The 14,741-nt window shown below is 36.1% G+C and overlaps 1 protein-coding gene across 1 annotated transcript in view; it reads left to right on the top strand.

Moving 5' to 3' along the window:
- The window catches only part of LOC104526217 (small conductance calcium-activated potassium channel protein 2), a gene marked incomplete at both ends in the record, with an annotated part of 45,243 nt that overhangs the window by 11,519 nt on the left and 18,983 nt on the right, over positions 1-14,741 (top strand). Inside the window, one exon of the mRNA XM_010169604.1 lies at positions 8,915-9,333. Within this exon, the coding sequence (XP_010167906.1) occupies positions 8,915-9,333 (419 nt within the window). The remainder of the gene's footprint in view (positions 1-8,914; positions 9,334-14,741) is intronic.

Here is a 14,741-nt window from a genome sequence, read left to right as displayed (position 1 = left end):
CTCTATACACTTAGGATTAGTATATGACTATGTTTATTAGGATTTTTAAATACACAAGTACATCTAGCTCCACTCTGCTTCTCCTGCTGCCCAATTCTTAGCTTCCCTTCTTTAAGTGGTCATGCTTCAGGACAATGATTAAATACTTAAATTTTTCATTTCTGTATTTGGAGTTATTTTAAACATATCCTTAGTGGAAGTTCACAATTTAATTGTGTTTCTGAGACAGTAAAAACACAACAGGGACTTTGTAGTTCCTCTGGTACTGATGCATATTCAATCATTATCAGTTAAATAAAAATTTACCCAGTTTAAAAACAAACACACAAACTTTCCCAAATACCTGAAGTATTTATGTCATATATAAACACTAAGGGAGGAACTGAGAAGACAGGTTACTCTGTATATGATGTGTTGGTACTAGTAATTCCTTAAAAACAAGTTCTTAAGTTTAGAGTCACTGGTGTACTCCCTTGGCAGAATGAATGAGTTAGCTCATTTTATCTAGCTTCCAATTCAATGTTTCTTCCTTTAACTTCTGTTTTCCCTATTCACTTGCAAAAATGTTGCCAATTTCTTTAGGAAATATATACTTTTTAAAATTGGTTCCAGTTTTCCTAGGAGTAATGAGGCAGGTCATCCCTGAAGAGAGTGAGACTTCTCATATTGGGAGCAGTGGCAGATGGCAGCCATTTTGAGAGATGGCATTTCTTCATACAGTGATCTGTAGAATAAATTATTTTTAGTACTGAATGAAGAAAAACAAATCCTAAATGAAGAATTGTAAAATAATAATTTAAAATTAACAGTATAAAAATACTGAAATGTAGATAGTTCTCCCAGTGAGTTTTGCTTCTGCAAGAAGATTGTGGAATCTTTATTTCTAAGGTACTCCAAATGGGGAGAAATATAACACAGATCACTAGATTTCTTAAAAAATGTGTTCTAAAAATTAGTTCTGCAAAATAGCACAGTTATTTGTGGGAAGATGTGCTGTGTTCTCCATATACAAAGTTTTGGAACTGCTGCTTCAAAATTCGTTTCATCCCTAAATTTGAAATCAATGTTTCCATCCCCATACTGCCAAGATCAGTGTAGGATTTGTAGCAGGCCTAAAAGACCAGAAGAAATTTTTAAAGAGATTTTGTTGTTGTTTTGGGATTGTTTTATTAGCATAGTACTTTGTTCAGTGTGGTCATTTGTTTATATTTGTGAAAGTGCAAAGGGAACCTAAGCAATTCTTTCACAATTTCTTTACACTTTTCCCTTTTAGGTGTAATAAAGCTGGCATAGCTCATGTCCCTCTGCACCGTCTTACCACGGAGAGTGAGCCAGAGCAGGCAAGCCAAAGCAGAGAGTAATGTGGAGTGGCAGCTAATGGAAGCTCAGTTCTGAACGAGTTGTGGTATGGTTAGGTTAGCTTAGGTTAGCTTAGGTTAGTTTAGGTTAGGTTACGTGAGGTTATGTGCTGAAATATTTCCTAAGGGCTGCCTACATCCAAATAACCTTGCTCAGTCCTTAGGTTCTTGGGGAAAAAAGCTGTGGTTAAAAACTGTGTATGCTTTTCATTCCATTTCTGTCAATTCTATGAAGTTGCTATTCTGGATTGCTCTGGGTCACCCATTGTATTCTCTAGTAAATACATCTGTTATGTAGTAACATACATATTCTTTTTATTTTCATTGTTATTTCTTCCGTGCTTTTTAAATAATAGAGTAATAAATAGTATAAAACAAGATGAACGCTGTTTTAGTGAACTGGTCACATTTTCCTATTTTGCAAGTTTATGCAGGAGACCTGTCTCAACTGTTCCTTCTCTGTTATTCTTCTTGCACTTATGTGACATTCAGAGCTTTATTAAGTAATGCTCCTTCTGCATCTGCTTGAAGAACATTTTTAACTGTCAACCCCTGTCACAAGAGCTTTTTGGTGAAGCCTTCTACATGTGGTAATTTAAGAATCTTATTCTCATTGTTTTAAGCAGCTATAGAGGGTGGGATCTGAAACTTTGGTATAATGAAATAGCTGTTAAGTTAAGAATATTGTTAAAATTAAGAAATATCTGTCATGGACATTGACTTTGTAGAAACTCCTGATTCAATCAGTTTAAGTCAGTCATTTACTGGTGGGTCTACTGAGTATCTCAAATGAATGTAGTAATCCTGAGTGGTGGACTTTTATTTCTGGAGTCTGATTTGGTTCAGAGTTTCATATAACTAGATATCTCCCTGTTGATTACAGATCTGAAGAAGCTTAGCTGTGATTGTTCCAGCACGAGTTTGAGCTAAATTAAATTAGGAGATTGTCTTGTGAAATATCTTTTTAGTAATGAAAGTGAAAAAATGTTTTGTTTTGATATTGATCATTAAAAAAAAAAATCAACCCTTTCTGTTAGTAATTTCGTTATCTAATTCTTTTGATTTTGTTATATATTTATAAGCTTGTGATGATTTCTTAGTTCAATGCATAATTACACTTTTCTCAAGGTATTCTTCTCCATAGTATCCGGAAAGAAATCTTTTTATCTTGGAATGTTGGGTTTGTTTGTTGGGGTTTTTTTTTTATTTGTAGTCCTTGGATTTCAATTTTTAAGACTATTACCTGCATAGAAAGTTACTGGATAGAAAGAATGGCATTTTTAAGAGCATCTCACCTTTTGGGGGTTCCTGGAGCACATACATATATATAGAGAGACCTATATGAAAAGAAATTACATATGTCCCAGCAATTCCTGAGTACTATAATGGTCTTTTGGCATTGTAGGCTGTCGGGGGGTTAAGCTTTTTCACAGAGATGAAAAATAGAGCTGAAAGGCTCACCAGTACCATTTAAAAATATTGAGCAATGCCTCTGAATGTCTTTGGAGAGAGAAAGCTAAAAAGAATGCTGTCAGTATGTGTTTTAAAACAGAAGGGAAATATGAGTAGGCAGAATTTAACTTTGTGTACTTAGGGAGAATTTAACCCTATGTTAGTATGTGGGATTTTGATGTCCGTTCTTTGTAAAAATTCTCATAGAGTATTTGGGGTAGGTTTTTTATAATGATCTGAAGGACAGAGGTTAAAAAAAGGCATAGACAAGTCTGATAAGAGTGTTGTTTAACACATATCTGTTTTTTGAAATGGTTGTGATTACGTGTGGCCTGTCAGAGTAGCTAAGATGTATTATTCAGATGTATTTTAATGTGAAGTTTTTGATGCACTTCTGAGAATATGGTTCACTGGGACTATAAGTGGTCTGGGCCTCTGTTATGCATCCCTTCCTGAGATGTTAAGGCTTAAAAGCAGTCTTTGAGAGAAGTATTTTGAACCTGCTTAGCCACCAGCATGAATTAACATGAAGTTTTCTTTACATTCATTGATGTGCACAGTGTTTATAGCAAAATATCAAATACTTTGAAAAACTAATGTTGCACAGAGATGCCAAATTTAAATAAAGATACTATGCAAATAATAATTTTTGTGCTGCAGCTAAGTACCAGACTTTTACAATCCCCTGTTTCAATTGGCTATTTTATAACTGGGAAGCAGACTGTGCATGTATACATATATAAGTGATAGAGCAGCCTAGCTTTGCCGTTTGAATGAACTAAGCATGTTTCATTTGGTAGATATCTATATTCACCAGACCTTGTGCTTCAATTTCTGGTGACCTTGAAAGTTTGGTTTTAGCTCTGGATATGGGAAATGTTCTGGAAAATATAAGATAGCCAAGGCCTCATGTAATTTTGTGAAAAACATGTTCTTTGCCTTCCATGCTTTGCATGCAGAAAGAGTTTGATGCTGATGCCTCATGACTTTATGTACGTCTTAAACCTACTAACATCTCTGCTCTGTGGTATTGTATTTAGGTGGAGGAGTACAGCAGGTTTTTTCTGCAGGCTGTCCAAGGTCAAGGGCAGGCCTCTAGATAACTTACAGACTATTTGATTATGTGCCTTCTGATAAGGGAAAAAGATTAGGGGGAACTGTGTTAAAGGCTTGAGACATCTATCTCCCACTACCATATTGTTTTAAGTCAGTGGTACTTAATGGGATGTTGTGGAACAGTAACTTGGCTGTTTAGAGTAGTGAGACAAAAACAGTATCTTCTTCCTCTCTGGAGTAATGGTCTTTTTGGTTGTATAAATGGTATTTTGGGGGCTACAAACTATATAAAAATGTCTGATCAAAAAATTTGGTAAATTGGCAGTGCCCGAGGCTGTATTTTGCTACTGTGAATCATAGTCCCACCGGTTCTTTTATAAGGTTTAAGTGACTCCAGTATTTAACCATTTTAAATTTGGATCTTTAAATTAAACAATTACAACAATGTTTGTGAGTACAGTTGATTCCCCTTCTGCAAGGAATGCTTCCAGGAGTACAGCTTTTTACTCCTGTGCTAACATATCCCCACAGCAAGGTAGTGATACAGTTTTCAGATTTGTCCTTTTACCTGGATTGTAAAGGCATTTTTAGAAAATATCTAGTTTCCTTGTTCTTTGTGTCCACCAACATCCTCTAATAGCCTGCTATGAATCTGTTTTGATATACTAATTATTTACAAAATTAACTTCTCTCCTTTTGTTTTAAGTAGCTTCAGGGAGTCTCTGATCTAAGTTGTTGTGTGTAACTGTCTACTTTGGATGTGTTTCTCTTTTCTCATCTGGTGTTATATGAACTTAACAGTGTTATATAAATAGACTCGTGCCTATAAAATATCTATGATATTTATTTTTATGTTTTTACTGTGTGGCATTACAAATATCAAGTATATTTGATGTTAAAGATTGATTTATGTCTTACATTTGCATACAACATGCTGGAAATACATTACATAATTTCAGGTGAAAATAACTTTAAATTTTTTCCTATAGAGTCCAGACTTAGTAAAGAGAGTTATATGAGAGTTCTGTATTTGAAGAACCTTGCAGAACACTGATGAAGTACTTACATTAGATTTCAACACTGACTAATTGCAAGAAATTTGAAAGCTATAAACAGATGTAATGTCTTTGACCTTCACTGGAGTTTGGCCTTCTCTGTGGGGCACAGGACTCGATTCTATAGGAAGGGTTTGCTCCCTCTTTTATTATGTTCTGGTTTTATTCCTGGCATCATTCTCTGTTCAGATGGGGAGTAACATGGTTGTAATATCAGGATTGACTGAAAGCAATTGAGAAGGAGTATAGGTACCCTTTAAATTGTGCTATTCAACTGTTCTTTCTCTTCTTCATTCATTTACCTTCCTCACTTTCCAAATAGGAAACGTACCTAGGGAAGCATGCAGGCACACACAAATACCTTCCAAATTAAAAGTGAAACTTACATTTACTAAGTTGCAAAATTGCAAGTATGTAAAATGTATGTGAAATCCTGTAATAATTTCTGTGTAATTTCGGTATGTCCCAATTTAATTGTTATTCACAGTGTTTGATATCCATGAGAATTTGAGTTTAGAGACACGTAATTGTAAGGAAATCTTTTTCATAGATACAATTTTGAAAAGTTAACATTTTTATGAAAAAGAAGTGTTTGTACTGGATCTGTGGTCCTTTGTGGCTTCTGGTGTTTTCTACTTTCTATATTTTCACCTCCTAAATTATATGGCAGCTGAAGATACTATCACTATAAAATATTATTTTTCTTAGAAGAAATTGTCACAGCTGAGGTCAAGGGAAGTTGATAGGGATCTTCTGTATCTGCAAACATAACCCATTCCACTGAACACTACTGCAAAACTTCTTTCTTCATAGCATGTTAGGATTTCTTCTGCTGGCGGGTGAATATGTTATCAAGTATGTGTTCCATAATGTCATCTTAAAGTTTTTAAAAGCTCTGTGATTAAATAACATTTTCTTCTATGAAAATAGTAAGATCAAATTTTAATGGTTAAGTTTAACTCAGTATTATTCTGTTCTTATCTTTCACATTGAATGAGTATTTAAAGTATCATGTTTATAGAATTGACTTTCTGCATATAGAATTCTTTTTGAAATCTGTGAAGACAGTAGGTAAAAAGGGAGGACAAAAGACCATTGCTTTTTTCAGCAGATTTTCAATCTTTAAACTAAATATTTAAACACTGCCAGTTTGACATGTATTTGATACATATCTGAGAACTGAAATATTTAACTCTGTTGTTAATTTATTCTTTTCTTCAGAAACCCACACAGCATTTGAGAGATTTTATATTATTTATCTCTTTTTTAGTCAAGGTGGTTACTGTTCATCTGTATTCTGGGTGTTCAAAATAACTGGACCTCTTCATAACTGATGTAGCACTTCTGTAGTCTGAGTAACAGCATTTACAGACTAATCACAAGGATCAAATGCACTTGAGCCTTACTGTACTTTGAAAGTTTGACCCTTCATACCAAATTGTACATTTGCTAAGAGCAAACCAGCACTCCTTTGGTAATACACACATACATACATAAATTTGCCTTCCAGTATTAATTCATATATCTAGTATACAAAGTTTGCAGAATGACCGCAGGTAATAGAAAGTGTATATGTTCATGTTGCATACATTGAATTCACTGAGTGTTTCTTTAGCTTAATTCAGCACTGTGTTTCATTGTCTTTGATAGCATTGCAGTGCAAGTAAGAACTTTATGTAAGTGTGCTGGGTTGACTTTGGCCAGCTGCCAGATCCCCATCCAGCTGCTCTCTCACTCTCCCTTCTCAATAGGACAAGGAGAGAAAATAAGACTAAAAAGTTTGTGAGTTGAGATAAAGATGGGGAGATCCCTTACCAGTTACTGGCACTTGCAAAACAGGCTCAATTTGGGGAAAATAAATTTAATTTTTTGCCAGTTAACAGTAGAGTAGGATGGTGAGCAAGAAAGACAAAAACTAGAACACCTTGACCCACGACCACTCTTCCCAGGCTCAACATGTCTCCTTCATTCCCAGCTCCTCTGTCTTCTCCCTTATGAGTGGCACAGGGAATATGGGGAATGGGAGTCTGTCCACGACACTTTCTCTCTGCTGCTCCTTCCTCACGCTTTTCCCCTGCTCCACTGTCAGTACTCTCCATGGTCTGCAGCCCTTCAGGCTAAACCTGCTCCAGCATGGGTCCTTTATGGGCATTAGTTATTGTAAGGAACAGAGTGGGCTGTCCACAGGTGACAGTTCCTTCAGGAACCTTGCTCTGGCGTGCAATGGGGCTGCAGTGTAGGTATCTGCTCCAGTGTGGTCTTCTCCATGGGCTTCGGAGAAATACCTTCTTCACCATGATCCTCTCCATGGGCTGCAGGGAAATCTCTGTTCCAGTGCCTGGAGCACCTTCTTCCCCTTCTTCTCCTTCTTCTCTGACCATAGCATTTCCAGAGTTGTTTCTTACACTTTTTTCCCTCAGTCCTCACTGCCTGGGCAGCACTTTGCCCTTTCTTAAATATGCTTTCACAGAAGCACCATCAGCTTCACTGATGGGCACAGCTATGTTCTGCAGTGGGTCCATTGCAGAGCAGCCTTTGACCTCTTCTCACAGACACCACCCCTGCAGCCCCCCCAATACTAAAACCTTGTCACTGACACCTGAGGTGGAGGAAAGAACATACAGGGATGAAAAACGGGTCCACAAATACAGAAATTTGCTTTTGTTTCTTGCTATAGTTAATGTCTTTATTTCTTTTAGTATCTGTTCAACTACAATAAAGCTAATTTGTGCTTATCACTTTTCTAAACGAATGACTGGAGCAATTTTCTGGAAGACAAACTCAGTGTTTTTGGAGGAGGACATGTAGTGTGGTTTAGATCTCTAAAAAACATATATAGAGAGATCAAGCTTGTATTTTTAAACTCTTGAAAGATGGAAGGAGGCAAAGAGCAGTGCAGATGAGTGTTTTTTTGGCTGTGTATATGGTGTGTAGCATGCTGAAAATACTTTTCTTACATTAAGGAGCACATTCTCTCTTCTCACACGTTATTTTTGAATAATGTGGTTTTAAAAATCCTTCAAAAGTATTTTTATTTACTCTTACCTACTTAATGAACAGGCTTGTTTAGATTTAGACTATAGTTGAAGTGATGAGAATGTCTTCTCCTGTCACTTGTATTGTGTCTTCTTTGTCATTATGAGTTATGTTCCTTTTTGAAAAATTACCTGTTTGCAACTTCTTGCATACTACCACTCTGTACTAGTGACAAATTCTATTTGATTATATATCTATTTATTAAATAATCAGTAACATCATTTATGAGCTGTATGAAGTGTTTCAGTACCTTTGTTCCTGGTTGGCAAACTGAAGGCCTTGATTGTGCAAGAACCAACACGTGCTTTTAATTTTCATCTACTATTAGACATCAACTGGTTGCTTGGGCTACTCTGATTGGCCTTTGCTTTTCAGGTTTTTAATCCTTTTGAACCTTTATGCAGTTTCTTATGTAGTTTTGCGTACTACATTGGTCTGTATTGGTGCCTGGAGCTTGAAGAAAGCTTGGGTAGTTCTACAGAAGCTGTATCACCCTGGCTGAAGCATAGATATGCTCTACGCTGGGCTTAACAATGTATTTTAGGAAGTATTTTCAGTTTGTAAGGTATCCATTCTGAAAACACTTTTGTAATTTTTTCTCAATTTTATGAACTTACAGTAAGCAATTAATCCTGAAGGGACAAGGTTTAATTGGTCCAGAGTTTTGTTTTATTGGAAATTACAATTAAATAAAATATGGGGAGATTTTAATAAATAATATGTGAAAATTCAATTTCATGTACAATTTTAAAAACAGTGCATGAAAATATTATTTTTTTCTTAACCAGAGTTACATTTCACATCATAGTGATGTAGTAATGTCATTTTGTGAAATGGCATATTTGTTTTCTTTTTAGTGGTCATTGGCAGCTCTGAAAACTATATTATTTTAAAATGGAATTATAACAAGGTTTGTTAATGACATACTAAAATTAACCTTATATTTTATTATTTCAGTTGTTCATGGTGGACAATGGAGCAGATGACTGGAGAATAGCCATGACTTATGAACGTATTTTCTTTATCTGCTTGGAAATACTGGTGTGTGCTATACATCCCATACCTGGGAACTATACATTTACATGGACAGCTCGGCTCGCCTTTTCTTATGCTCCATCCACAACAACAGCTGATGTGGATATTATTTTATCTATACCAATGTTCTTAAGACTATATCTTATTGCCAGAGTTATGCTTTTGCATAGCAAACTTTTCACTGATGCCTCATCTAGAAGCATTGGAGCATTAAATAAGATAAACTTCAATACCCGTTTTGTTATGAAGACTCTAATGACAATATGTCCAGGAACTGTACTGTTGGTTTTTAGTATCTCATTATGGATAATTGCTGCATGGACTGTCCGAGCTTGTGAAAGGTAAGGTTGTTCTGTTTGTTTAGTTCTTTCTGTCTGTCTTTCTGTTTTTCTCTCTTGTTTTGCCTCTTCAGTTTTGGATTCAGGGGACCTAAATATTTAATGGAATGGAACTTCCAGGTCCTTGATATTCTGAGTGTTGCTTGGGTTGTATTCTGTGTCACAGATTGTCAGGAATGCTTTGCCTTTTAATCTGAAGGACTTCTGCAGAGAGTTTTGTACCACACTGTTTACTGTAGCATTACAATTTGATTTCAGTGTTTTGATATAACTTTAGGTATGTTTGCTAAAACACAATGGACAGGTACCATAGAATGTCTTTAAGAGTAGTTGTTGATATTCTGCATTTATATCAGCTTTCATTTATTTTGTTTGCAAGTTAAATTTATTGAGGATAAGGTAGACAAAATAGCCATGTAAAATTCCAATGGAAAATGTTTGGGGTCTTTTAATTTGAGTTTTATTGTGCTGTAAAAGAAAAGGGAGAGCAAAATATTCTTGGGGAGTTGGCAAGATCAAAAAGGGGGAACAGGCAGAACAATAACAGTAATATAACTCTTTTTCCTTCCCCTAAAAATCAGAAGACGTAAATCTGAGAGGAAGACTGCCATTCATTTCAGCTAGTTTTCCATCCTTCTCCTCCCACAGACTTCAGTGTAGGTGAAGACTAAATGGCTATCAGTGCTGACAGCTTAAAATTGAATTTCTCAAATACAGCTTTAAGAAAAAAATAAGTAAGCTTCTGATTGGATAGGGTTGCTTAGGAATATGAGATAGATTAACTCTAAGGAGATAATAGGATGATTCTCTATGACAGACTTAATGCCTAGGGCAGCTCTTAGATCCTGGTATTAATTTCTCCTTACTTAAGCTGGTTACTGTAGGGGTGACAGATCACTGGAGCAGGCTGCCCAGAGAGGTTATGGAGTCTCCATCTCTGGAGATGTTCAAAACCTGCCTGGACACTTTCCTGTGCAACTTGTTGTAGGTGAACCTGCTTTGGCAGGGGGTTGGACTGGATGATCTCCTGAGGTCCCTTGCAACCCCTACCATTCTGTGATTCTGTGGTATGTAAAGTATTTCTGCTGTTGGTTGTTGACCATTTTGTTTTTCCTCTTCCTTTCCATGTCAGCCCATTTTAGAAGCAGTTTAGGGGAATTATTTGTGACAGCTAACTGATTTAAATCAGCAGTTAAATTGGACACCAACTGTTATGATTATGTTACTTTTGCAAGTTACTCCTTATATTACTTCTCAGTTTGTTACAAAGGAAAATAGCTGATCTTATAAACTGAGTGTAGAGATCATGTTGACATTGTAGTTTTTATTGTTAAAATTGCCAGAATTGTGGAATGTAGTTTGTTACAGTAGATGCTTTGTGTCAGTGTTGTTTTTTCATGTTACGGCAAGGTTAATCATTTAAGAATGTTCTGAAAATGCCATGTTAACAGTGAAATATTATAGTTTCAAAATATTCCTCATAGTGGGAGCAGATGGAGCACCCTAGATGTCAACCGAATCTATAATAGTTGTATCATTTCAGATGTAACTGACTTCTGCGAAGCCTCTCCTCTTTGTCTCACATTCTTCACCTCTGTTCCCACCAGTTTTCTTTCAACAGAATTACTGCTCAGAATTCCTGAGTGTCTACTCAGGCATTCCCCAAATTGTCACTTGTGAAGTAGCTCTGAATAACTTTAGCATCCATTGCTGTCACTGTTTTACATATCAGTGGTTAATAATCTGTATTATTATTGTTGTTATTATTAATAATAATATTACTATTATTATTATTAAAATGTATCATCAAATAGTCATTGTGTTATTAACTTTTTAATAGATGCACATTCACAATAAGCTTCTAAAACTTGTGCCTCTCACAGTGAAAATGAATGAAAAATATTAACTACTATCTGATACATGTTTGTAAAACTTATTTATTTGATAGTATAAAGATGGGAGGACAAGAATGAATAGTGTATGAGTAACACTAAAAGTAAAAGAAACAAAGACTACCTCACCCATTTTCCACAGGGAAAGTGAAGACAACACTATCATAAAGTTTTGATTTTGTGGGTTAGTTTATTTCTGTTAAGAAACTGAGGGACTTCTGCATCACTGTTGTCCTGGGAAGAAGCTTATTTCATTGGTTGGGTACACTGAACTCAGGGTTTCAATCAAAGCTGAGTTTTCTTCAACTCTGTTAAACTATTAATGGATTTTCCACATTTTAATTTGCTATTGCTGTCCTTGAAGTGACTGTAATGGTTTGGACAGTAGGCTGGATAGCCACTGGCTCCTCTAAAACTGAAACAAAGCACAACTAAAAGCAAGTGAAATATATAAGTATTAGATTAATATGTCTCTAGCATAACTACCTTCTCTCAGTGGAGTCCAGTCCCAGATTATGCTCCTTCACATTTAACAAAATTGTTAATGTTATGTTTCAAAAAATGCTAAAAGGTATATGTTTTGGCTTGTGGAATTAGAGACTTATGTCATTCATGTTAGTTGCACAGCCAAGTTTGCATGTTCTGCCATAGATTTTCCCTCGAGAGGGCCTGTGTAAGTATTTTGCCAAATGAATGATACTGGCTCTGGCTTCCAGTTACTAATTAGTTCACCAGAAACATGTAGATCTATAGCCCATAGAAAAGTACATTTTTTTTAGAAAGCTTTCAGAATAAAACCCTAAAACCACACAGACTAGAATGCTTTTAAACCTCTCCCATCTGAAGCTAAACATCACTTTATGTATGGCTGGTGACAGATGCAATAGCCATTTGTTATGGGAAAGGACAAATAATGGCTGCTGAATCCATTCTGTGCTACATAGAAGTCATTATCCTCAGAAGATGTTTCCCAAGATCTTAATGGCTTTGATTTGCTGAGTAGTTAAAAGTTTAGTTTACACAAAGAAAATACATTTATTTCTTATGCTCTTATGCAAGTTGATTTTTATTTTTCAGTTTTCCTTGGTTGGAACAGACTATTTTATGTACACAAAATGACCCTGAAAATAAATGTTATCATTAGAAGGAGTATTTGCTATTCTGCTTGACACTATACATGAAACCCTAATGAATTCTGATACCTTTAACAGAAATTAGGAATTAGACAGCAGTCTGGTGGCTTTGTTTTGATGAGGGGGTGATTATATGAATGAAATGTAATGGTGTTAAATGGTTCTCAGCATCACTCTAGTACCAAGCTATTTAATTTACGTTATGTAGTAGTTTTACATAAAGCTTTGCATTAGCAGTTTTAGTATTTCTTCAGTGTGTTTAAGCTGGCCATCCAAATTGGAACAAGGTGATGGTGGTAAGATTTCATAGATTAGAATAGTAAAATTTTGGAATAGAGGTTAAACATTCTTATGCTATTCTATGTCCTCGATGAGGGGAGAAGCCACAGTAGGAAGTGTTCTTACTGTTAAATTGTGCATGTTCATCAAAAGCTGTTGCTTCTGAGTGACAGTCTGATTTTGAGACTGTTGTTCTATTCAAAGCCAGATTTTTCTTATTGCAGGCTGTCCTGGGAATAGGAAGGGAGATTTGGAAGCACCGCATTGTATAATGAGGAAGGTAACATGAAAGAGCATCATTATCCATCTCTCCAAGGAAAATCCTGTAGAGACTGGTTATGGGTTGAGGCAGGCATCAATCATGCACCATCTGAATAAAGATGTTTCAATGGTCATCTAACTGATTACTTGATATACCCTGAACTCAGGCAGGATGTGTGTCTTTTGGAGTGCCTTAATGGCTGTGTTGTTAGCTCCCAGGATGCTAATTATAGCAAGTGACACTTTGAGTTGGTGAGCAAGTTATTTTCCAGGATTGCAGTTTAAGGTCATCCATGAGGGCAGAATGCGGTACAGATGATGATGGTGGACAGCCAGCTGAGTATAAATGGGCTGCAGAATAATCGGGCTGAGGAAGTCTGGGAGGAAAAGGTGGGGAAAGCACAGAAGTGTTGCTGTATACACAATGCTGGAAACTCTTGTTTTTTTATTGCTCAGCTTTTTATGTGTGTTTGGGGGAAGATTACATTACATAGCTTTAATATCTGCCTTTTCATTGCCAGCATCAGTATATTGCTGTCTGTCATACGTGGGCTTCATAATGAAAATCTAAATTTTTTATTAGGTCTAATTTGATATATGTTTGTGTTTATAACATCTCTGAGGCACACAGTCTAGAACACTTATGAATATGTTACTTTAATATATGAATTATGAGCCCTGTAAGCAGATTACTTTTTGCACAGTCTCCCATACTGATCTCGTTACTGAAATAGCTCCATGAATGGTAATCAGCTGTTTATAGCACTTAAAATATAAATATTTGGTGTGTCGTCCCCCCCCCCCCCCCAGAAAAAAGAACAAAAACCAAAACCAAGCAAGTAGTATGTATAGCATTATATATTTGAAAAATCTGACAAATTTGCTTTGCTTTTCTGGAGAAGACCTGTCTCTGCTGTAAGAAGTGCAATGCTTTTCTAGGTTATGTAGAAGGTAGTCACTCCTGTTGATCCTTTATTTTTTCTGTGCAAAGGACGAAAGAACCTTGCCTTCAGAATGCACACGTGGCTATAACATGACCATGTGTCAGGGCAACATGAGCTGCATGTGCCCACATTACACTGCTGTACATCCAGCTCATATCATATGCCTGGAGTTACTGTAGGTTTACAGCAGCAGAACTGAGAACAGAAATGGATTTTCTGCTTCCCCAGAGAGCACATTTTTGGTACCATTCTTTGTTCTGTTTGTACCCCTCTCTAACTTCTGGCAATGAAGTCAGTTCGGATTGAGTGATTTGTTTAGTCAGTGTTTCTTCCTCCCATCAGCTTCTGCTCTGTATTCTTTCCTTGCTTTAACAAAAACAAACAAAGAAAAAATAACAGCAACAAAAAAAAATCCCTCTGTGTATGAAGTTGAAATCTTTTTCTGCTCTTTGCTCATTCTTGTTTTCTACAAAAAAATAAATAAATTTCTGTCGTAATTCTTGGAAATATGATGTCATCACGAAGCTTCCAGTAAGCAGCTCACACATGACAACTGCTAGGCAAATGTTAAGGATTCATTTGATACAAGCAGGTGGATGCACCGAGACTTTCAGTTGTAATTCATGGAGGAAAAAATGTTTCCTAGCTATCTAATTTCCTTGCAGTTTGTGTTTGACTTCTTTGTTTGGCCTGAGGACCTCATCTGAGGTTGTACACTACATGTATAATCCCAAGGCCACACTCCACGGAAAATTGCCTTTAGCAGTCTGTGCAGTGCCAGTGTGAAGATTCTTGCTAGCAGTTTAAAAAACAAAACAGCAAAACAAAACAAAACAAGCTTGGGTATTTAGTTTTAAACCTATTTTTAGCCCTAAAAGCTCAGAAGCAATGGTGTGTCTTCC

This window comes from Antrostomus carolinensis, unplaced genomic scaffold, assembly GCF_000700745.2.
Source record: "Antrostomus carolinensis isolate BGI_N321 unplaced genomic scaffold, ASM70074v2 scaffold38546, whole genome shotgun sequence".
Classification (NCBI taxonomy): Eukaryota; Metazoa; Chordata; class Aves; order Caprimulgiformes; family Caprimulgidae; genus Antrostomus; species Antrostomus carolinensis.
Note: the sequence above shows the minus strand (reverse complement) of the source record. Positions and strands in the feature narration are given on the sequence as shown.